Here is a 24,438-nt window from a genome sequence, read left to right on the forward strand (position 1 = left end):
GACGTGACAAACAGGACTGATATCAAGCACTGGAGACTGGAGTCCGATAACAAGCAGGACGAGATAGACGGAAATATATCAGACACTGGAGATCAAAATTAAACAAGACAAACTAGACGGGAACGCTACCAGACACTGGAGATCGATAGCAAACCGAACAAAATAGCAGGGAACGAAACTGGAGATCGATATTAAACAGGACAAAATAGATGGGAACGATATCGGACAGGAAACACAAGCAGGAAACCGGACAGAGTCAAAACACACATCTTGCGGGTGCAGAGGTTCGTTGACCGACTGACAAAGGGTGGGTGAGAGCACTGAGCTTAAATAAAAGGGGAGACAATGAGTCAACCAGCCGCAGCTGCACCAAACGAGCGGGGCCAATTGGGTGCCATGGGCAACCGTGACAATCTGGCCCGTGAATTAATTTCATATTCATCTACTATAATGGCCCGGCTCTATGAAAGGCTGACAACTCTCAAACTACAGATCCCACAATGCAGCGCTTCAGCTGCCGCCACAAGACTTCTAAAAATGTTCCCTTATCAATCGAGTTAGCTGTAGCCTGATGAGCGCAGAACCTTTTAAAACTATCAGCCAGTTGAAAAACATGACTGACAAGTGCATTAATAGTGAGTCTTTAGTGTCAGGAAGCGGAGACGTAACACCAAGGAACGAACTTCTATATATCACAATGTAACGGAAGGCTAAATGGAGAGAAGCAGGGTGACATTTCTGTTGCTGTGGATGCTAAACCCTCTCAATGGCTAAGCAAAAAGTTGATTTAGAAAAAGCCTTTCAAAACCAAGGAGAGGCTGAATGTTTGTTAACTGACATAGCGTGTAAACCCGTGTGTCTTCTTTGTGGAGCAAATGTGGCTCTTATTAAGGAATTTGTTTTATGGGGTTAGGGTTACAGTTAGGGTCATGAAAAACACTGACTTATATGTATTTTTTACCCACTTACTTTTGACCATGAGATACATGGACTTGCTGACGTCAGCCCCGACATCATTGCTCACTCGACACAGGTAGAAGCCGCTGTCTTCTTCCAAGACATGTTTGATGAGTAAAGAGCCATTCACCAAAACCTCAATGCGGAAACCTGAGTTTAGGGCGATGGGTTTGAATTGAGGAACTCCGGCCCCTGTAGGAAAGAATGGAAATTGCCTTATCGGGTGTATATGAAAAATTTATCATCAGTTTAGTATGTTTCAAAGCAGGGAAACTGTTGTATGAATAATATACCGTAAATTCAGGACTACATAGTACACCTGATTAAAATCTACATGCTCAAAATAAACAGATTTCTTTGTAAAATCCGGCCCGGAATGTAAACTGTAAGCTTAAACAGCCATTAAAATAAACTAACTCGTGTCCGTTTCTTACATTTTAAGCCCTAGCATCAAATACTTGGGGAATTTGGCATTGACGTGTTTGGCTGCAGAACACCAACAGTGCCGTGCCCCCACACAACTGACATTGTTTTCACCTGCATCGATTTTCGGTTCGGCTCCGAGTTGTTTACGTCATGTGTTTTCGGACCATGTGACCAACATCTTTACTACTGTGCCAAATGAAATGAAACAAAAATGAAGGCAGCGTCGTGTAAAATGTCAGCCTTAAATTCGTAGATGACAGCGCCAAGCCACTGTGGAGAATAGTGCCAGATTGCAACAAAGGCGTGTCTTTTGTGTTTTTGTTGGTGGTTATTGCCACGATAATGGATCAAATTGCATTCGCACGTTATCGTTCCCCGAGGATTAAAGGAAACTTCAGCAGTCTGACATTCCCCCAATGATACAGAAAGAGAAGTGTAGCATTTTTAATGGATAACTTTGACTGTGTTCAATTCCGTTTTATAAATTCAAGACTTTAAATGTGGGTGAAAAAGGTTGAAATATGATGAGTACATTGTAAATATTGACTCAAGAAATGTCAAACCTCCTATTTTGCTATTGTTGGATTATATCTATGTATTTTATTGTATGAATTATGTTGTCAAAACCATGGACGTATTTCTCTAGAAGGACACCCTAAATGTTTCCAGACATCACTGCGGGTTTTTGCATTATGAGTGCATGAGTCGAGGAAAAGAGCAGCTCGCTGTTTTCCTCTTACTGTTTCTGGGCATAGCATTTTTTCGGCTATGAAAAAAAAGAATAAGCCACATGGTGTTTAAAGCTGCAGTACTGAAAATGTATCAAAAAAGTATGCAATCTGGCAGTAAGACCACTCTTTTTTTTTTTTACCTTTGGAGTACTCCCATTGGATGGTAGGAACAGGGTAGCCTTGAGCCGAGCAGTTCAGAATCACAGCTTTACCATAAATCCCATCCTGGTCTTTGGGTTGCACCACAAATTTTGGAGGAACTACAAACAAAATATGTGCGGTAAGGGCTACACACTCTTCAAATAAACACACTGGAGTCATTTTATATATTATTGGAGTTTGTTTGAAAAAAATACATATTTATATAGTTTTGTTGGGAAAATTTGACATTTGAGCTTACCTCGGACGATGAGCTGACTTTGATGCTCCACCGCTGCAGCTTGGTTACGTGCTATGCACGTGTAATTTCCGTTGTGCATCAGAGTAAGATTGGAAATGCGGAGCGAACTGGTAAAATCAATGTTGTCGATCGTTACTCCAAGGCTAGCCGGGATCGGCCGGCCGTCCTTCTGCCACGTTATGAAGACGGGTTGGTCACCGGACATGACCACGCAAGGGATGAAGACTCGCTGGCCAATGGAAAACCGAGGGAACTCGAACGGGTGGATGGTGGGTGGGACTGTGTGAAAGAAATGCAATATTAGAAATGTTGGTCAATAGCAGGGGTGTCAAAGTCAAACAGAGAAAGGGGCAAATTTAAAAAATGGCTACAAGTTGCACATTTTTAAAATGACGTATGTAGTCTAGTAAACCTAATTGAACCTACTTAAAATCTAACACATATATTCCAATATGATCATGTAAGTAATCTTACATTTTCAAGACGAGACAAATTTTCACTTTTGTTGTTTTGACTATTAATTTGCACTGTGGTTCGTTATTTTAATTATTATGCACTATTTACATCACTGTCACTAGTGGCCAATCATGTTGCTGTTCTTAGTGCTGATCTGCTTTTTGTAACCTTGAAGATTTAATAATTGGAAAGGTTTCAGAAAAGGGCCTTTAGAACAGGTGTGAGTTTCTTATCTGAAGGTTTCTTTCCCTGTTCTCTTTGCAAGTTTAAAATCCATTGATCTCTATTCTCCTTATTTTGAGTGTCTACTAAAATTGGAATTTAAAAATATTTAAACATATACTCCATTTTAAAGAATTTAAAGACATATACAGACACTGTATTGTCATTTCTGTTAATAGCATAACATACATGTTTTCAATCCATAACGGACCAAAACGTATACTACACAAGTAGGGACAGGTACATTACTATTCAAATGAATAGTCGGCATTGTTTTTCCCATATTAATCTTTTCCTTTTTTTGGCCAGTCACATACATGACTTTCTTTGCCACTCTGCCTTCAGGCCTGCATCTTGGAGTCGCATCTTTACTGTAGATGTTGACACCAGTGTTTTGTGGGTGTTATTTGACATAGCTGCTAGTTGAAGCCCTGCAAACTATTGACTCGAGTGAACTTGTCCTCTTGCCCGGTTCTGCTTACCCACTCTTTCTACTTTGGCTAGATCCTGTTTGTGCTTTTCTCTAAAGGGAGTAGTACATAACTTTGTAGGATATCTTCAGTTTCTTGGAAATTTCTTGCATGGAATAGCCTAATTTCTAAGAAAAAAATAGACTGTCACATTTTAAACTTAAGTTCTATTTTCTGGCCAGTCTGGAAGTTCATCACATCCAAAAATGTGATGCTCCAGAGACTAGACTAGTTTTATAACTTTTCCAACCAACTACACTTTTTCAGCTGTACTGAGATGATTGCTCAAGGGTTTTCTGATCATTCATTAGCCTTCTAAAGTAATTATCAAAAATAATTTGCTCTTAGAACACTTGTCATTGGATATAAAGCCAGACATTTGCATTTACCACATTTACAGTGACTGGGGTGTAATTCTGATTAGTTTCATGTCATCGTCATTGAAAGAAACAGTGTTTTCCTTAAAAAATAAGGACCCCAACGGTAGTGTATGGGTCCACCGATAAATTTGAGAGGTTGAAAGCAAGCTCTGCTAGTACAGAGCCCAAAATGGGCTCTCATACTACCAGGCACACATGGTATGAACTCATTTAACAGCAAACTCTGAAGCATCTGGTTCTCTATTTCTTTAGAATTTCCCTTATTCTAGGAAACATTGCAGCTATCATTAGAATAAGTTTGATTATATTGCACTATTTGCATAATCATCCCTCTTGGCCAATCATGCTGCTGTTCTTTGATAACCACACACCTGAGGGATGATCTTCTTTTTGTAACCTTAGAGATATCCTAAAAAGAAAGGAGTCCAGGAAGGGCCCTTAGAACAGGTTGTAGTTTTCTGAAGGTTTATTTTTCTTTCCTTGCTGCACGTTGGAAATCTGTTGATATCTTCTCTCATTATTTTGAGTGTCTACTAAATCTTCAATAAAGTATGCAGGCTCTTTTCAGTTGGGTAGCGTTAACACATACTTTCTACTCTTTAAGGACACATCAAAGGACAAACGCCACCTTTAAACAGCAGATCTTGAAGCATCTAATTCTCTATTTATCCACACGTGAGTGATATTTTTTTCTTATTCCGCTTATCCCCCAGGGGACATTGCGGCTATCATGAGAAGCAGATGAAAATTAATGATTTCAAATAACATTTAAATAAGCGCCACTTCAACACTTATTTAATTCACAACAAAATAGACATAATGGCCTCCTGGGGATTCCCCAGCCGCAGCGGTGGAATGCTAAGCAGCCCGAAGGCAAATTAGCTCGGGGAATGCGTCCTCAATGGTGTGTGATTCCACTCGTACGAGCTCGTTAGCGCGTCAAGACCCGACTAAGAGCGCCAGAGAGGAAAACGAGAGCTCGCCGATCTCGCCTCGCAAATTATGCACCGTCATTGAAGGAGGAAGGCCATGTGAGGTTATCATCATCTGCCTCTGTCTGGCATCGCTGAATATTCAGATGAGCCGTGATAAACCGGCGTGGATGATGGATCGGGAGATTTAGTATCAGTGAAAGGTTATTTTAGAGGTTGTCACACATGGCATGTGGATTTGGATTTGCTCACATTGATAAAGACTTGTAATCCCTGGAGAATTCTAAAGTGGGACTGGTAATGATCACGACGTGAAACCATAAAGTCCAGACTACAGAGACACCTGAATAATTCTTTGAGTGCCATTGACAGCACATAGCAGTCAAGTCATTTTTAGCAGGAACAACACCTTGGTCATGTCTGACTCTGATATTATACTAGATAATGTCAGCCAATAATTGGCAGTTACGCATCCCTCATGTAATTCTGAGCCTATAGTAGAAGTACAGTAAATAGGAAGTCGAAGATATCAGAAGCTTGAGTGTCGGTGATTGTTTCTATGGAGTAAAATCCAAATTGAATGTTTTCCAAGAGATTTCATCCCTTATTTCTAAGGCCGGTTTCTTAAAATAAAACAAAACATTATTTTCTTTTGAAAGATGATGCTTTTATTTTGCAGTTTCTATGTTTCTATAGTCTTAACGCACAATTTTTTTGATCAGTTAAATTTCTCAAAACTTACAAGCCATGGTCCAACCGCTTTTCTCAAAATAGCTGGCACTCAAAGTGTTAAAAGCAGCATAATCAAATTTTAGGATGAAACTCAGTTTTGCCTTTGGTTGCAGAACGCCAACAGTGGCATTCCCCCACGACATTTTCAGCTCCGCTGTTTACAGTTATGCTCTGTTTTGTTAATGTCACGGTTTCGGACAAAGTGACCATTCAAAATGCCGATTACAAAGGCGAGCAAATATTTATTACGGAGCCAAAAGAATTCGCAAATGAGGACTGCATTGCGTAAAACATGTGGAATAAATTTCTAGGCGACAGATGAAGGCCAATCAAATGGAGAATAGTGACAGATTGCAACACAGACATGTCTCTATTACATTCTCTTGTTATCGTTCCTTGAAGATTAAAGGACCTGACATTGACACTGATGATACAGAAAGAGAGGTGTAACTTTTCTGATAGATAACGTCCACTGCCATTAAATTTGAAAGTGAAGACTTAATTTGTGTGTTTAAAAGTTTATTTTTTTTGAGAATGTCGTAAATATTGAATAAAATAGTGTCAAACGTCCAGTTTTGCTCTTTTTACATCTTATATGAATAATGTTCGCAAAAATATGAAAACATTTCTCTTTAGAACTGTGTCATAAATATTTACAGACGATAATAATGTGATTTGTATTCAGAGCTCATGCGTTGAGGAAAAGAGCAGCTCCCTGTTTTCCTCTTTGCAGCCACAAACTATGTCTTTTTACCTTTAAATATATTTTTTTTTTCTAAAGTTGTGTGTCTGATAAAAACCATACCTTTCACAGTGACATAAACACTCTGATGTGTAGAGAGTTGAGGCTGGACGAGGACATTGCAGGTATATTCCCCTTCGTCCACGTCCTTCTGCACGTCAAACAGCTTCAGGGTCCCGTTATTCTCGAAAGCTCGCTGACGATGGTTGTACGGTAGCAAATTGGAGTCCTTGTACCATTTGATAGAGTAGTAAGGGTAGCCAATGACACGACAGTGAATGTACATGTCCCGCCCAGCGATAGCAGTGAGGTTTTTCATCGGTCTAATGCTGGCAGGCCCTTGAAGGACACATTGGAGAGACAACCCTCTTAAATTGATTTTGAGGAAGGGGTGCAGTGCAAACATTTGCTGTCTTGTGTGAGCATTTTTTTTCATGTCTTGATTCATTCTGAGTGACTGATCAAAATATAGATTTTCAATACCAGATTATTTTCAAGCAGATAACGTTTATAGATAAGATCGGGCCTGAAAAAGATCCATCCCGAGCCGACCCAGGCGCACAGGTATTGAAGCCCAACTCACCTCAAGCCCAACCAATTTACTTGATTTGCAGGACCGATCCCGAAGAAAACCCAACATTTCATATTTTATTTGTGAGGACTCGGGAGGAGAAGTGATTTATGATGATGAATTAAAGTCTGTTTTTTGTAACAAAATCTAAGTTAAATAAGACTGTATAAACATGAACATATTTCATATTTCTTTGTTTGCAAAACTTACATTAACCGATCATTTTTTTAATCATTAACAGATTTTAAAAATGTAGTGCAGCACATTAAGAGAGGTAGACAAGAACAATGGCAGCCCGCCAAATTCCTTTTATTGTAGTTTGGTATCCACTCATTATTTTAGTATACTTTTTATAAACATATTTATTTTAAAAAAGGCCTTAAGATCTTACTTCTAATACTGATCCCCAACTCAATACGATAATAATCGTTTAGGGGCTAGGCTTGCACCAAAAATCCTGATTCACTAATCTAGCAAATTTTAGCTAACTAACTCGCATTACGTTTGCAACTAAATACGGCGTACATTTTCCCCTAAAAATCAATATAATGCTATCTGAAATTAAAGTAGGTTAGATTCTATGTAGCGCTTTATCCACACCAGGTCCTCACATTTGTATGAGCATGCGAGCTACTCACAAAATGAGCTAGTCAAAATGATCCTCCCATCTCAAATAAATATTTCATTATTTTTAAATGTTTAGGCATTCTTTGTATACCCTTTAAACTGAATGCTAACTACAACTAAGTACATTGTAGCATTAAAACAAAACCTCTTAATCAGTGCAATTGAATTCTGATCATATTTCTCAAAGCAGTACATGCCAAAAAAAAATCAAGTACTGTGCTTTTAATTTTAAAAAGTACAATAGTCAAATTGTAAATTGTGTCTACAGCGTGACTCAATTCAAGTCAGTGGCCAATGATGATAATCCTTATAATAGTAATAATAATAATAATAATAATAATGCTATACTGCTGACATACTGCATTTGACTGCGTGTCCTGACGAATAAATTGCACGGAATAATCTTTGCACTACACTGTGCTATCATTAGATACATGTTTATATTTTTTGATAAATGTTATCAGTTTTCCAACTTCTAGTATCCCCACTAAACAACTTAACACGTTCAATTTAAGTGTATGTTTTCCTATCTGAAGACATTTTAACTGTTTATGCAAAATATGAAAACAATACTGTCAGATTTAGTATATAGTGGATTGGTTTTATTCATGTAAAGTACTTATCTTGGGAGAAAATAAGTCTTAAAATTAGCAAAATGATCTACAATCTGCTAATACTTTTCCTTATTTTAAGGGTTATTTTTCTTATTTTATTTGAGGAACAGGATAAAAACATATTCAGGGACACTGTGTGACATTTGACCATAGATGCCACTGTTTTGTAAATTGCAATTGAAAGAGAGTGGTGAAAAGCACAATGAAGAATATAAACTATGGAGAATCAAAGTGACCAAACTGCATTATTTTTCTTCTCATTTTTTTTGCCAAGCCTAACACATGATTTGCTTACTATTGAAATCAGATTTTCTTTTTTTTAATAAATTACGTTATTTAACCACTAGCAAGCCTTGAATAATACGCGATATCCCTCTCAATTAAGAACACTTATCTTTAAAATGCACAAAATGCCCTGCCAATGGAATAAGATTGTATTTTCCACTTCGCAATGATTACACTTTCGTGTCCTATAATAGTAAATATTTAGTCCTCGGTGATTAAGATGGTATTCGGTAAATTTGAGCAACATTCTAAAAGCAATTGTTTGAACTGTATATTAGGCGCCAACAAATCATTTATATTTCAATGAAATCTTTTGTGAATTTAACACAAATTTAGTCCGTTACAAACTTTAGACAATTTGCTAAGTAACTGTATGTCTTTCGAATTTGATTTGTCATACAGACCATAAGGGGGGCTAAGGAGCAAGTAATGGGGTACGTCAGTTCCCTGTAAAAGAGCGAAAGAATATCGAGAAAAAGAAAGACAAGTGATTTTGAAAAAATAAAAATTGAACCATGACTGCAATCAACTGCTAGATAATCGCTGTAATCAGTATCATAGCTGTCATTTTATGTTTTCCCCAAATTGTATGTTTGATCATTTCAAGTTGTGTAAGCCATATGACATTTTTCACAGGATTTTTCAAGAATTGTTTCTTTAGACCGATCATGTTGTGCCCATTTCGGCTCTCGCCTAGATCGGTCACTGGTAGCAGAGGACAACGTCATCGTAGATATCTCATATCCTTACGGTATTCTACATAGTCTGTCTTGCTGGGAGTAAATTAGTGTCAGGTTGTGTTTGACTGGTTTATTAACACTTAGTAAGGAAAATTGCAGTTGATAATAAGTGTAGAATAGGGCTGAAGTCGACAGGTATACAGTATTCGGTTTGAAATTCAAGTTGTTAACTAAATCGAGGAAGTAATCACGTTAAAGAAAGTACCTCTCTACAATTTTCATCTCTTTAATGCTTATATCGTCAATTCAGCGTCGCTTCGATTGCCTTTTTTAGCCATTAGTAGCGAACACAATCAAATCAAACCGAGTGGTGTGAAGTCTCTAACCTTCTGCTAACATCCTTGCATCAGGAATTGGACCTCGATTATTACAGCTATGTGATTGCAACAATCCCGGCAAACATGCCCCTGTGGAGAGGCGATAGCTGTATCGTCATACACTAGCGTCAAGTAAATCACTCTAAAAGGTTCCCAATATAAACCTATCAGCAGAAGCTGGGGACAGCGCAGAGTATTCTAAAAGATAATGCTGTCAGTAGTGATTGATGATATAAGCGCAAAGGTCTGATGAAAAAAAATAAATACGCCTCTGCTAAGAATAGACTTCGACCACTCAAAATACTGTATTTTCCAGACTAAGAGATGCACCTAAATACCCCAGATAAGATTTGGAACGGATACAGTAGTTATTCGCATGCGTTACCATACAAGGTTCTACCGAAATACTGTATTCGAGTAAATCGATAAACATTGCTGGCCTAAATATCAAAACATTGTATGCAACAAAAATCGACCCTGAGTAATGGCGATGAGAATGCTGATACATTACCATAAGTCCAGCAGTGGTACAAATGACATGTGAAAAGGAGGTTGACTTTATCTCATTATCACACTATTTCCATGGTTCCAGAACACTAGTTTGCATAGTGCATTATCAAAGGTTAAACAGTTTCCCCACTTCTTCACCTGTGCGTCAATAATCTAAAAAAAATGTTTTTGTTGAAAGACTGTTTTCTGTCATTCACAATTTTATATACCCACAAGTGAAAAAGTGGAGAAAACTGTTTAACTTATCAGACTGCACTAGGCAAATCAGTGTTTATGGTACCCTTAAAATAGTGTGATAATGAAATAAGCTCAAATGCCTTTTCATTTGTAGTCTGCACCACTGGTGATCTGGTGGCATAGTGTAGGCTCCCTTACCTCCACGACCTGGGTTAGAATCCTACAGCATATAATATGACATTGGGGCCAACAATGACTGTTTTCTCCATTCTCTAACATTCATGGGTGAAGATTTGCAAAGTCCATTCTGATTAAAGAGTTCCTCCACTACTTCACCCATGGTTTTGGCACTCTTGCCACCAGTACTTGGGTCCGATTTCCATTGGATACAATGTTTACCGATTCAAGCTAGTGGCACATATTAATGCCTCCTTATAGTCTGATGAGCCTTGTGTATGAAAAAGAAAATCCCAAGAGAATAATTTTTGGGGGTGCGTTTCATAATCTGGTGCGCCTTATAGTGCCGGAAATATTTGAAGGACGATATGTTGCACCTCACCTCCTGTTTCTACTCTGCTAGCACAGAGCCCAAATTTTTTTCACAATGCTTTATGTCACGAACCGGGCCAGACTCACACCTATGATTAACGCAGCAGCTAAAATCATCGGCCTACCCACAACCAAATGTTTAGACTTAAATATCAGGTCCATTATACGACTGGCAAACACAAGTACAAGATATCACTCACACATTACATCAATACTTCATTCTTCTACTGTCAGGGTGAAGATACAGGTAAATAAGATTTGGAAGAGCCCACTTCGGGAAAAGCCTGATCCCTTCTGCAATCACCCCTTCTAAACAACTGTCCCTACTGACCCATCCAATCATTGTCCCACTGTCATGTATGTTTGTCATTCTACTACTTTTTTCATCCATAGGTGCTGTTTTCCCCCGGTACAGTCAATGGAAGTACATTTTCCTAAGAGAACCAATAAATTAAATCTCAATCTAAAAGCATTTAAGCAGAATAAATCAAGACATGTGAATGTGTATATGTAACGGTGGGTCGGAAGAGTTGATCTGACAAGCACCTCTTACGTTTATTCGCGCCTGGTAGGAGACGGCTCCCGCAGAGTTATTGCAAATGCAGCGATAGATCCCTCCATCTGGGACTTGGGTCTGGCTGATGTTAAGGTGGCTGACCACATGTCCTTCCGTGTTGGTGTAGTAGGAGATGCGATGGCGGCTATCTCGTACCACCGCTTCGTCATCCAGAGTCCAGGTTACCCTCGGTTCGGGCGTGCCCTTCACCATGCATGACAGCGACACAAACTCGTTGATGTTGTAGACCTTCTCACTAAACGAAGACAGAATTTTTGGTGTACCGTCTGAGGAGAAAAAGAAAATGCTTTAAACAGGAGAAAATGTAATTTCCTGAGGAAGTGTTTTCCAGGATTCTGACCTTCTAATATGACCTGGACAAAGTCCTGTGCAGACATTTTGTTGTGTCGGGCGAAGCACTGATAGGCACCGCCGTCACTTTTGGCCATTCCGGCCATGACCAGGTTTTCTCTGTTTTGGCCCGTCATCCGGACGCTGTTACTGGGGTAGATGAGCTCCCCGTTACGGTACCAAGACAACTGGTATTCTTCTGAGCCTGTTACTCCGCAGGCGAGTGAAACCTGGCTGCCCACACTGCCTTTCACTTTCCGTGGGCTCACAGCAACTTTCAGGGTCTCTGTAGGATAGTGAGAAGTTTAAAGTTTAGTCAACACTCACAATAAGGAAATAAGACATCAATGGATTTTGAACTTTCAAGAACAAGAGAGCGGCCTCAAACTTAATGTAAGGAATTCCAACCTGTCCTAAGAGCCCTCCTCTGATCCTTTTTTTTTAGTAAAGTAGCTGTACGGATTTTGAAACTTTATTACTCTCTGCCTCCATCACCTGGCTCAAAGTCATGATTGCAGCCTCATTCAGCTCGTTTAGATACGAGTGCACGTACTTGCATTTCTTAGACGCACTCCAAAACCCAAGAGACTAACACTTATTCAATACAAAAAACAAAACAAAAAAAAACCTAAACCAAAACAAACACAAAATAAACACAAACACAAAACACATACATTTTTGGTGGCCAGTTTATCCTTTAATTTTTAAGTTTATCTTTTTTTTTTTTTTTTTTTTAAGAACTAATAACAGCTGCCATGAATCACGAGAGAAGCGAAGTCACCAGAGAGCAGTCTCAGCATCATTTTAAGCAGACTTTTCAAGGAACATGGCAACCATTTCAAGCATTTACAAATTGTTCACCCAAAATTCAAGCAATTTTCAATCCTTGAAAACATTCCAATAAAATTTAAGTAGTTTCAAGGATTTCTAGAACCTATACCTGTGGTATGAATGGAGCGTGTGGTGCCTTTCTTTGATGATCAGACCATTTGAAGACTAAAACCTTTTCACTTGGTTTTACCTTCCTTTATCTCTTTGTTTCCTTATCCTCACTGTAAATGTGGAACTGGAGTCGTCCAATTTCGTTGTCACAGCATATCCCATGTTGTAACAATGACAATAAAGGCATATTCTATTCTATTCTATTCTACCATAGTAAATAATGTTTCTAAAGGTGTTCTTGGTTCGCGCCAGAGTTTGATTAAACAAATCAAAGCAAGATAGTGTGAAAGCAGCCTCAGGGCACACTTAGATGGGGCCAGATCTATAGTGTCCTGCTTTAGTGTGATTAGCCTTCCATTTGTGTCACTGATGGCTTGCAGACAAACACGTTTTTTGTACTGTTTATCTCCTTTGTACACAGTTGAGGTTGTCATTAATCAGTGGTTTGTTCGGCTATCCACAGTGCCGTGAAAAAGTATTTGCCCCCTTCCTGAATTCTGTGTTTTATGCCAATGTGTAACTCATAAAGGTTTCATATCAGCAAACCAATTTTAATATCATACAGAGAGAACCCAGTGAAATGCAAAATGTAGTTTTAAAATGATGATTCCATTTATTACGCGACAAAGACATTTAGACCTACTGTGCCCTATGTTAGAAAGGAATTATTTTGGTGAGTTTCTCCTTTTGTTCAACAAGTTGCATTTTCTTGACTGTGGTTATAAAATACAAATATATTTGCTCTATCATCTATTCATCCATCCATTATCTGCACCCCTTATCCTCAGTAGGGTTGCCGGGGTCCTGGAGCCCATCCCAGCCATCTTTGTGGAGTGAGCAGGGGTTATCCCAAACTGGTTACATGCTATTCGCAGGGCACACAGGGACAGACCCCTCACTCATTCATTCACACCTAGGGACAATTTGGACCGGCCAATTAACCTGACATGCATGTTTCTGGAATGTGGGAGGAAACCATAGTCCCCGGGGGAAACTCACGCAAGCACGGGGAGAACATGCAAACTTTGCACAGGAAGGCTGGTGGCTGGATTTGATCCAATGACCTAAAAACTGCTTTATTATACATCACAGTATTTAAATGTTACAATACATTATTTAAAAGAAGCAATGTTCATAAAAGTTTATGTTAAGAAAACTGGATGTGGCACTGGATGCCCTTGATTTCTTGGAGAAGCGCCTCTGAGTTTTTGCTGGAAAAGCTTAAACATGACACAGTAGTACCTCTTCTTACGATCTTAATTCTAGGATTGTGCTCGTAGCTGGAATTGCTTGTGTAACGAGCAAATTTGTGCGGACGATGCCGAGGAAGGGGGGGTTGCTTACAAAGAGATCGTGTGACCGTCAACTTGTACGTTTACCCTGTATTTTATACATATTTTTAAACATTTCACATTGTGTATGACAGAAAATAATTGTATACGGGATTTTTTTCCCCCAAAATACTGATTTTGTTTTGCTCATTTTGGCTCCTATCTGGATCATCATGGTCACTTGCAGGAAGCAACAATGTCATTATAGATTGGTATTGTTGAGGTATTCTACATAGTCTGTCTTGCTGTAAGTAAATAGGTGCCACGTGATGTTTGGAAGGTTGCTTTTTGCTCAATACAGAGGATTTGCAATCACTACTATGGGGAGCAATTGGCTGAGGTTGACAGGTATGAGATCAAGAGACAGTTGATGATAAGTAAAAATTAAAATTTACGTAACTTTTAATGAAAGTAAACAAAACAGAATTTGACAGCACATTTTTTTGCATGTAGTAGGTCAAATTTGATGGGCTGTTGCTGGCGGTAAACAGTCATGATCTGTGAGCAGTCCCTAGTGGTAGCTTCTGGGACTGCCCTTGAACTGGATTTTATTTTATATAGCAAAATATATTTTTGTTACAAATATATATATATTTACGGAAAGTTTCGTGTTTAAATGTGCCCGTATAAAGAGGTACCATCTAAAAAATAAAGTGCTCTGCACTTACCTTTCACAAAAAGCCTGCCGACAACCTCAGCCGTGCCGTACCCGTTCCACACTTCACAAACGTATGTGCCCGTGTCGCTAGGTTGGGCACGTTCAATGAGCAGCCCCGTTACACTTTGTCTGTATCTGGTGTCGGGTTCTAACGGCCGGTTGTCCTTCAGCCAGCGGTATTTGGGTGCAGGGTGCCCCGAGGCCTTGCACGGCAGCTCGACTCGATGGGAAGCCATCACTTCACGGCGATCAAAGCTGTCCAGGATGTGTGGTGCTGAATTGGTAGGATCTACAAAGAGCAGCAATATAAGCTTGGACTTCTGTCTAGGGCTGCAACAACGGAATTGATAAAATATATTAAAATCGATTTGAAATTGATCACTAAAAGCGTTGGCAACAAATTTCACCATTGATTTGTTGTGTCGTGTGATTTAAGCGCCACTCAGCATATAAATCCAATGTGTAGTAAAAGTGCATTGAATTAAAAGTCTATTGAATTTCCTTCTGACATTGAGGAGACATGCTTGTATTTCAACCTCTAAAAATTACAAACTGGTTATAACAAAGTGATAAAATAATAAAAACATTGAAATGACGTTTTATTTTAAAAATGCATAGCAAACTAGTAGCCCTATGTGCTAATGGCTAACAAAAAAGTAGCTTTCAGCTTCAAAATGGTTGGTGACCCCTGGTCTAGAAAATCCAATATTTTTTAAACCTCATTCTTTCATCCACGCATATTTTGTCTTGTATGTAGGGCTGCAAAAACTAATTGATAAAATCGATAATTGAAAGCGTTTGCAAAAGGTTTCACCATCGATTTGTTGTGTCGTGCGATTTATGTGCCACTAGGCTTGTTAATTCAATGCAAATAAGAGTGCTTTTTGTTGTGCGGCTTACTCTTGGTCTGACGACGAACTTGTAGTAGCACTTTGGCTGAGAGAGCCTTGAGACCATATTGTGATGATTGTCTTTATACAAGTAAAGTAAAATTGGCGGGCTTCTCTTTTCAGTGCAAGAAAATACAAGTCAAAAAGGTAAACAAGATCAAAAACATGAAAATATTTAAAAATGCTCGATGTCCTCTTGATCCGGATCCTCCTCCGGCGTTGCCAATCTTTATTTTTGCACTTTATAAAGGTGTATTGCATACATTTGAATGTATTTCTGTTTGTTATTAAGCTATTTGAAAAACACTTGTTTCTTTTATTGTTTAATATTGTAAAATATTCTGTTGTTTTGTGCACAATTTTTTACATCTCCCCAAAACGTTGATATTTGAACGATGAGGAAATTTAAAATTTGGCTTTTTTTCAGATCTGTCAGTGTTTACGGGAGGCTTATTTTCCCTTCGTTTTGCATTAATGTAACCCCCTGGAAAGATATGATAGCTTTAGTCAACAATAGAATAAAAACATTAGAGGTAACTCAAAGTGGAATGGGACAAACGTGGTACAACACAGAATCAAGGGTTGGCTTTATTTAGTTTATAATGTCTTTATACAAGTAGTTAATGTTTGTTGCTCATCCTTCCGTATGTCCATTCTTTTGTTTGACTGTCCACCATACTGTCCACCCACTCTTCCATCCATGCTTGTATCTATCTACTTGTGCGGCCGTGATCCATTATCCGCAATTGCCTGCGAGCAAGGAATTGCAGAGCGAACACTTCTCCAGCCTGGCGGCTATTTGTTTGCCATCATTTACGCCTAAAATAAACTGCACTCGTGCAGCCGACATCCATTATCTTCAATCCCATATCCCTGCGAGTAGGTACCAAAAGAAGGCACTTTTGTTGGGAGGTGTGCCGTTTTGGCCATCCTAAAAAGAAATGCCCTGTTTTGGCCGTGATCCACTATCCCCAATCGACAGCTGGAGTCAAAAGGGGTATTGTTTTGATTTTTTTCGCTTCGGGCCACTGAAGTGACAATGTATCCCACCTAAGAGAAAGTTTACGGTTTTGGCCATGATCCATTATCCTAAACTGACTATTGCTAAGAGGGCGGCCAAGAGTGCAAATTCTTGTTAAGCGTGGCAACTCTTTTTTTCCGTTATTTCTACCTGAAATAAACTGCATCTGTGATGCCACGATCCATTATCCATCCATCTATCCATCTATCCATCTATCCATCTATCCATCTATCCATCTATCCATCTATCCATCTATCTATCTATCTATCTATCTATCTATCTATCTATCTATCTATCTATCTATCTATCTATCTATCTATCTATCTATCTATCTATCTATCTATCTATCTATCTATCTATCTATCTATCTATCTATCTATCTATCTATCTATCTATCTATCTATCTATCTATCTATCTATCTATCTATCTATCTATCTATCTATCTATCTATCTATCTATCTATCTATCTATCTGCACCGTTTATCCTCAGTAGGGTCGTGGGGTCTATTTATCCCTCCATAAATCAATTATCTATCCATTCACAGCTTTACAGTCTTATGCATCTCAAAAGTGTCATTGAGATCTTTAGTGAATGGATGTGTATAAACATGTCACTTCAAGTCTTCCCCCCCTCCCATGTCTGTGGAAAGGGCAGTTTATGTTATGAACTAATCCACCCCAAAAATATGTCTCTATTTATTGTCCTTAATCAGATGATTGTTACTCCAAAATGTGTATACTAATATAGATATATTCAAATAGTTGGTCTTGTTTTTAAACTCGTACACAAATTCCTGTCAGCTGTGTGTTTGAATGAATTACCTGAGACAATGAGTCGGGCGCTATTGCTCTGTCGGGTTTCCCCTGTATACCGATGTCGTGTCATACACCTGTAGTTGTATAGTCCATCCTCTATTTGGACATCCAGGATATACAGGGCTCCCGTTGATGTGATGAGAAACCGTGACACTGTAAAAAACAAAACAAATGAAGACAACAGATAAATATATAAACCTTATTTTTTTCCAATAGCCACACTTCACCACCACAACCAATGAGTATCATAAACATCTCCAAGTTATGTACTGTCAAATTAAAAATGCACAAATCTATTTTCTCTTTTATGTGAGGTGTCTCATAAATAATGTCCAAAATAAAACAGCTACAGCTAACATAATACTGTTGAGGGCAAAAGGAATCTTTGTAGTTTCTACCTCCACACTGTCAAGTGTATGTGGTTCCTAATGAAGTTGGATATAACCAAACAATCAGTTAAGTTGATAAATAAATGGTTTGTTTATCATCAAGTCAACCCCCTGAAACATCTAATTAGCCGGTTCACTAATTGCCAAAGCAAATGCTACAGTGAAAAATCAAGAAATCCTAAAGTATTAAAACCTTAAAAGGTAATCAAAGAAAAGAGTGCTCGAGTTGATGGTGCAGAGTTTAAGTACTTTCAAAACATCCAATTTTTTTCAAACAAATTTACCTTTTTTTGTCAATTTAAATATTTTGGGCAGTCAAGCATATCAAGCGAAAACATGTAATTGAATTTGCACAATATTTTTCTCGCTGAACGTTTAAAAAAATAAAAAATAATCAAAATAAAGGTATTAAATAGTGTCATTGTGTTTAGTTTCAGTCTTTTGATTGTAATTGTTTTTTTTACATATGCTATTGCAGGAAATCATAGCTGGATGAATAAGAAAAGATTACATGCCCAACGCATACCTACATTTATTTTATTTTTTTGCATCAGTAAAGCATATCAATAAAGTCCAAATGTCATATATTTTAAGATATAGAAGTTAATGCTAGTTCACATATTATAAGTTGAACCTAATTATCAAATATTCAGATAGTTGAAATTTAATGTTATTTAAAAAAATACATATAATTGTATTAATTTAAACCTTTAATTTGAAACATTTGGAGATCACCTATTTGTTACTGTACTGCATGAGCATCATTATTGTTAATGCTGATATGCTGCGTTTGACCAATAGACGGTAGTCTGTCTCAACAAATGCAAAGCACCGAATACACATGCTCGAGATCCACCGGTATTACTTTTACGATCTACTGGTAGATCGCGAGTGACGCATTGAGCACCCCTGCACTGCAACATGCATTTTTTTTAAAGTAAAATAGCGTCATTACAACAACAAAAATCCAATTCTGAAAGTAAATAATTGCAAGCGTAGCACGATGTAAGGGCTAATGTGAGAGCGGTTAGCAAACATCTCTCAAGGCCCATTTAGAGCAGCTCGACAATGCCGTGTAACACAACTCGTTATCATGTAACTCATCGCTCTCACTCTCTCCAGGGGAACTCTCACACTTCTTACATTCAGCACGAGGTCGGCAGAGCTCTTTGATAAGGCAAGGGGAGGCCATGCTAATATCATTACGCCGTTATGCAAATTTTACATGAAGCACGGAGGTGCTAAATGTTTATGAGGAGTAATAAGTAGCTGGTGGCTGTCGTGCATTTTTATGTGTCACTGAAGATGGAACAGTCTGTCTAGGGGATGATCAATTTGGAACAAGCGTGGCAATATGGGGAAAGAAATCGTAATGCAGATTTATCAGCCTTGCTTCAGGTCTAAAGGACGACAACGTGTTGGATGTGTCGTAAAAAAGATCAGAGTCAGGTTTTGGAAGCTATAACCTAACTGAATTTTCACTTTCGATCCTCCCGAAAGAGGTCTCAAATCTTGAGGTGATGGCATACCATTTACAACCCCAACCAATTGCTCCCCATATTAATGACAAAAATTCCTTTTTTTAAGCAATAATGAACAAAAACACTGTAGCACCTATCTATTCACAAGATGAAGGACTATGTACAATACCGCCTCAATATTATCAACCTAAGATGTCGTTGTCATCTTGTACCGGTGATCGACCCGATCCGAATTGGAGCCAAAGTGGGGACAACTAACCAAAAAACAAGTGTTTTAAATGATTTTTCCATACAAAAGTTGGTATACGGTGCACACAGTTTTAAATGATTACAAACGGGGAAAATGTATAGGTTGAATGTCAGTCATTTGACTACCAACTGCTGCCAAAAACAGAAATTTCACTAATGAAAATGCATCATGTTAAGGTTACAAGGTTTCTACTTCCTTTTTTTGAAAACCGAGAACATCCAGATGGGAAAAGCTTATCATTTAAAGGTACAATGTGTATTACTACCACCTCTTGTGGTAGAAAACTATCCATTTAAAATTTCTTTTTATAAAAATCAAAAGTACATGATCATATAAATGTGCATTTTTTAAATACAAAGTCAAGAAATCTGCTTTTATTTTACACAACAGAAGTATCATTCATCATGTCTAAAGTCCGGCCTTGGGACCAATTATGGCCCGCGATCAAATTTTTACTGGACTGCGGCCTCTGTCACAATAATATTAACGGCAGTATAGAATAAATCTGTATAAAAAATGTCACAATTTCACCAGATGATGGCAATAGCCCTTTGGCCACCTTGCCCTTGGCTTTCTATAAAAAATTTAGTCCACCCCATTTCCAACATGGCGACTGTAAATAAAGAAAACGAAAGTTGATTGTGAGGGCCGCCGCTTCCAGGACAAGTGGAATTTGGAGTAAATTTTCACCAAATCTGAAACAACTCCGTCTGCTTAATTCACCAATAGACTGTGGCTGTTTTTATTCAATATAATATCAAGAGGCACTGCCAGAAGAAACATGCTGGAGTACAAAAAGCTAACTGGAAATGAAAGCTGTGAAAAGGTGAAGCAAGTGGAAGCTGTTTTAACGGCACAGACATCGCTAGTCAAATGAAAATACTACAAAGGCGAGCTATGATGTCGCAACGCTAAGCACCAAGCCTTGCACAGCTTTCACAGAGAGTGAATTTATTAAAGACTGTCCAAAGAGTGCCAGGCTGAATTGTTGGCCCTCAAACATTTTCAGCTTACCACAACTAGCCCGCTTTCTGAAAAGTTTGGACACCCTTGACCAAGAGAGAGCAGATATAATTGTCAGCCATCTGCCTGCTACAGGTAGCCCCAAAAATCAAAGCTCTTGTGAAAGGCTCAGCAAAAAATGAGAAAAAAAAATGTGATTTTTAGTCACTTTGAGTCTCCATAGTTTGTCTTCTAACTTGCTTGTGCTTTTCGGTTTCACTACACAATACAGCAACATTCGGTAATCAAATATTACACAGTGCCTCTTTAAGATTTAGTGTTGTGAAATCACAAAAAGAACCAAAATTTCATTCAAATCAATATCTGCTTGGTCATACATATTGTTTAATTTTCCTTTGAAGAACCTTGTACTAGAATTTTTTCTTCCAAAACAAAGTCCCTCAAAAACAGGCACTTTCACCCTGACTATAATGCTTATGAGATACTCCATTACATGGTTTTCAACCCAATGTCAAAGGATTTGTTTTGTCTAGGTTCTAAATCATACTTTCCTGAATATGAGGCTTAGCACCTTACTCTTAATGTCACTACGTAGTTACACTTTTAAAACAAGACTGCTAGCCTTTAGTGAAGATAAATTGGATGGATATTTCAAGACAACGCTAGTTATTTGTAAATACCTTGAATATTATTGTCGAGGCTAATTTTCAACGGATGATCTTTAGGGAGGCAAAAAGAATGCTAGTTTCCACCATAAAAGAAGAAAACACCTTCTTTGCGGAAATTGAATTGCTGCTGCAAAGAAGTAAACCGTAAAACAGGATGTAAGTAAAAAAATTTTTGGGGGGGAAATATTTTGTGGTCTGATTTTAATACACACCATATACATAAATCAATTACATAAAATCCTGTCTGTAAATGTTGATAGCTTAATCCAGTTTTTCATATTTGACAACTGCAAATTACATTGCATAAGATTTCAGTTTGTTAATTGGACTATTACGCACTGTTAACATAATTGTCACTATTGGACAATAATGTTTGTTGATGTCCACACCCTTTTGGGCAGATGTGCGTATGCAACCAAGAAGAAATAATAAAAAGAAAGGGCGCAGGGGAGTGCTTTTAGAACAGATTTGGAACTTGGCATTGTGAGAGTTTCTTTTACAATCCTCTACTGTTCTCCTTGTAAGTTAAAAAATAAATGATGCCTTCTCTCTTTACATTGAGTGTCTACTAAACCATAAACTTTTCAAATGTATTTATATTTGTTCCGGTTTAAGTCGGTCTGGAGTAAGCTTTTGATACTTTATTGATATTCAATTAAGGTTTTATTGTTAATTAAAGAAAGTGATTTATTGTGTGGTATTCAATTCAATGAAGTTGAAGGTGATGGAGTCATAAATAGGCTGCAAAGACACCACTGTTAGCACATGTTGACCTAATTAGAAAACTCTAACCACAGTTGTGATATCCTGAAGGCTTTCCTCTTTTTCCTTCGCAGATTGCTGTTGACATGATCTCATGTGTGATTCAAACACATAATAGGTGGGAAATATTACAAAGTTAGAAGGTGGTGCTTGCAGGAGGCGAAGAAATGAAGCAATCGCTGTCAATGCGTGTTTACTTTCCCATGCTCCTTTTCTGATTCTGAATCTCGTCTGCGCTGCTGCAGTGTGTGACCTTGGATATGAAGGACATTTCTCTTTACACTGCGTGTACGACTGCAGTCCCAGCCAAGTAGGTATTTTTCGGTTTGTCTTTTTGTGTGTATTTTGTGCATGCAAGTGAGTGTAAATGCATTTATGCAGCACTGAGTTGCATGGAGCAATGGTCAATAATAGCGACCGCAGGCGATACGCTAGGCTTTTCCCTGTTCTTCTCTCCTCCACCTGCTGCATACTAACACTATCTGCAGTGCGAGTGTCTTTGTGTGTTTGTGTGTGATAGAGTGACTCTCTTTATGTCCTTATTTCAGCACATATTTCAGACGCTATAGCTTTACTCCTGGCAGCCAATCAGTCCAGTTCTCATTATTGCTCAGTCCCATTCGAGGAGTCGCAGTCAATAGTTTTAATTAATTCTTGTATAAGACACAGTGAACGCACAAGTAGACTCTTTGTTGGCTTTACATAGGGAGAATTTGCAGTTTTTCAATGAAACCAAAATGACCTGATATAAAAAATGTTGACTCAAGCCTATTGTTACGACTTTTACAACTTGATGCGGGGTCACCAATAGTTTGAAGCTAAGATTTACCTCATTGTTACTGTTTAGTAAGAAGGGATTGATATGCATATCTGAGTATTTCTGAACCAGTCAGCTCTACCTATGCATGGGTGCAAACTCCAATAGGATATACATAATAAACAGTTTAAAACATTTCGTGGCACATCAGTAGGGTCCACAGGTAGACATGGTTGCTAAAGGTTCTGCCCTTGCTCAAAAAAGGTCTACAATGACTGACGGAGTTTTGTAAATATATACATATATACATATATGGAACCGCAAAGTTCCTTCAGACACAACATGAGCAACCAATACTTTTCTGGTAGCTAGGTTAATAGTTTAGTAGACACTCAAAATAAGGAGGGTATACAGCAATGGATTTTGTGCTTGCAAAAAGAACAGGAGAAAAACCCTCACAATGTCAAAATCCAAATCTGTTTTCAAAGCCCTCCACTGTGCCCTTTCTTTTCATCAAATCTCCCAGGTCACAAACCAGATCCGCCCTAAAAAGTATAGATATAAAAGAACAGCAACATTATTGTCGATAGTGACAAAGATGTATAGTCAAAATTAAGGACAAAAGTAAGGTCCATCCATCCATTATCTGCACCGCTTATCCTCAGTAGGGTCGCGGGGGAGCTGGAGCCCATCCCAGGTATATTTGGGCAGTGGGCAGGAGACACCCTAAACTGGTTGCCAGCCAGTCGCAGGGCACACAGAGACAGACCCTTCACTCGCTCATTCACACTCAGGGACAATTTGGACCAGCCAATTAACCTGACATGCATGTTTTTGGAATGTGGGAGGAAACCGGAGTGCCCGGAGGTAACCTTCACAAACACAGGGAGAATTTGCAAACTTTGCACAGGAACTCCACACGGGGAGGCTGCGGTAGCTGGACTTGAACCCTGAATCGCTGCACCATGTGGCTGCGCTCTAACCACCACCCCAAAAGTAAGGTATGATAGTCAAAATGACGAACTGGCATCCTATGCAATCTCTTTAAAAGCAGAACAAATATATCTGTATCCGACTTCCCATGGTCTTTGCAAGCAATTTGATTGGTTGTAAACCTGATTTGTGTATGTAAAAATAAAAAATAAAAACATTTGAAAAGAGATAAAATGAAAAAAACACATTTACTCTTTGAGCATATTAAAATGCGCCATTGTGGCCTCTTGATAGGCATCTTTGATAACGTAAGAAGTTGTCTCTGAGGGCAGCACTCTTCATCTAAGGTAGTTACCTCGGCTCCCTGCGTGGCTTCCATATTCTATAATTGAGACATAAGTGGAAGGGAGATGAGCTGGAGTCAGGAGGCGGGGGTGAGATAGAGTGATGCAGAGAGCAAAAGACGAGAGCCGGCAGAAAAATAAAAGATCAAGCACGAGCCAGATTCAACCACTCTGTCATCTAAAACATAGCTTACAGCTATGTGCTCCCTAGGAAGGGGCGTAGAGAGACACACCTTTCATATGCTAATTTAACATCATTCAATGACAAGGCAGAGCAATTATACTAAAAAAAATACACATTTCTGTCATTTGGACAGTTCTCAGCAGCCAAACTCTCTTTATTTCTTGCAGTGTTCTTTTGGAGGCTTCAATCAAATGATACTAGCTTCAATCTGGAATACATAAAGGGAGACTGTGTAATATTTGACCACTAAATGTCCCTGTATTGCGTAGGGAAACCAAAAAGTGCTAAAAACCACTGGGGAAA

General features: G+C 38.5%; 1 protein-coding gene across 2 annotated transcripts in view; it reads right to left on the reverse strand.

Annotated features, from left to right (window-relative positions):
* The window catches only part of dscama (Down syndrome cell adhesion molecule a), a 149,935-nt gene that overhangs the window by 44,480 nt on the left and 81,017 nt on the right, over positions 1–24,438 (reverse strand). For both annotated transcript variants that reach the window (XM_088320491.1, XM_088320490.1), the window contains exons 4-11: positions 17,411–17,557; positions 14,687–14,965; positions 11,756–12,031; positions 11,385–11,681; positions 6,512–6,787; positions 2,515–2,793; positions 2,255–2,374; positions 970–1,149 (exon numbers count right to left, since the gene is read on the reverse strand). In XM_088320491.1, coding sequence (XP_088176617.1) covers positions 970–1,149; positions 2,255–2,374; positions 2,515–2,793; positions 6,512–6,787; positions 11,385–11,681; positions 11,756–12,031; positions 14,687–14,965; positions 17,411–17,557 — 1,854 coding nt within the window. The remainder of the gene's footprint in view (positions 1–969; positions 1,150–2,254; positions 2,375–2,514; positions 2,794–6,511; positions 6,788–11,384; positions 11,682–11,755; positions 12,032–14,686; positions 14,966–17,410; positions 17,558–24,438) is intronic.

The sequence above is a fragment of the Urocampus carinirostris genome, chromosome 17 (assembly GCF_059441175.1).
Source record: "Urocampus carinirostris isolate Australia breed hairy pipefish chromosome 17, RoL_Ucar_1.0, whole genome shotgun sequence".
Lineage (NCBI taxonomy): Eukaryota > Metazoa > Chordata > Actinopteri > Syngnathiformes > Syngnathidae > Urocampus > Urocampus carinirostris.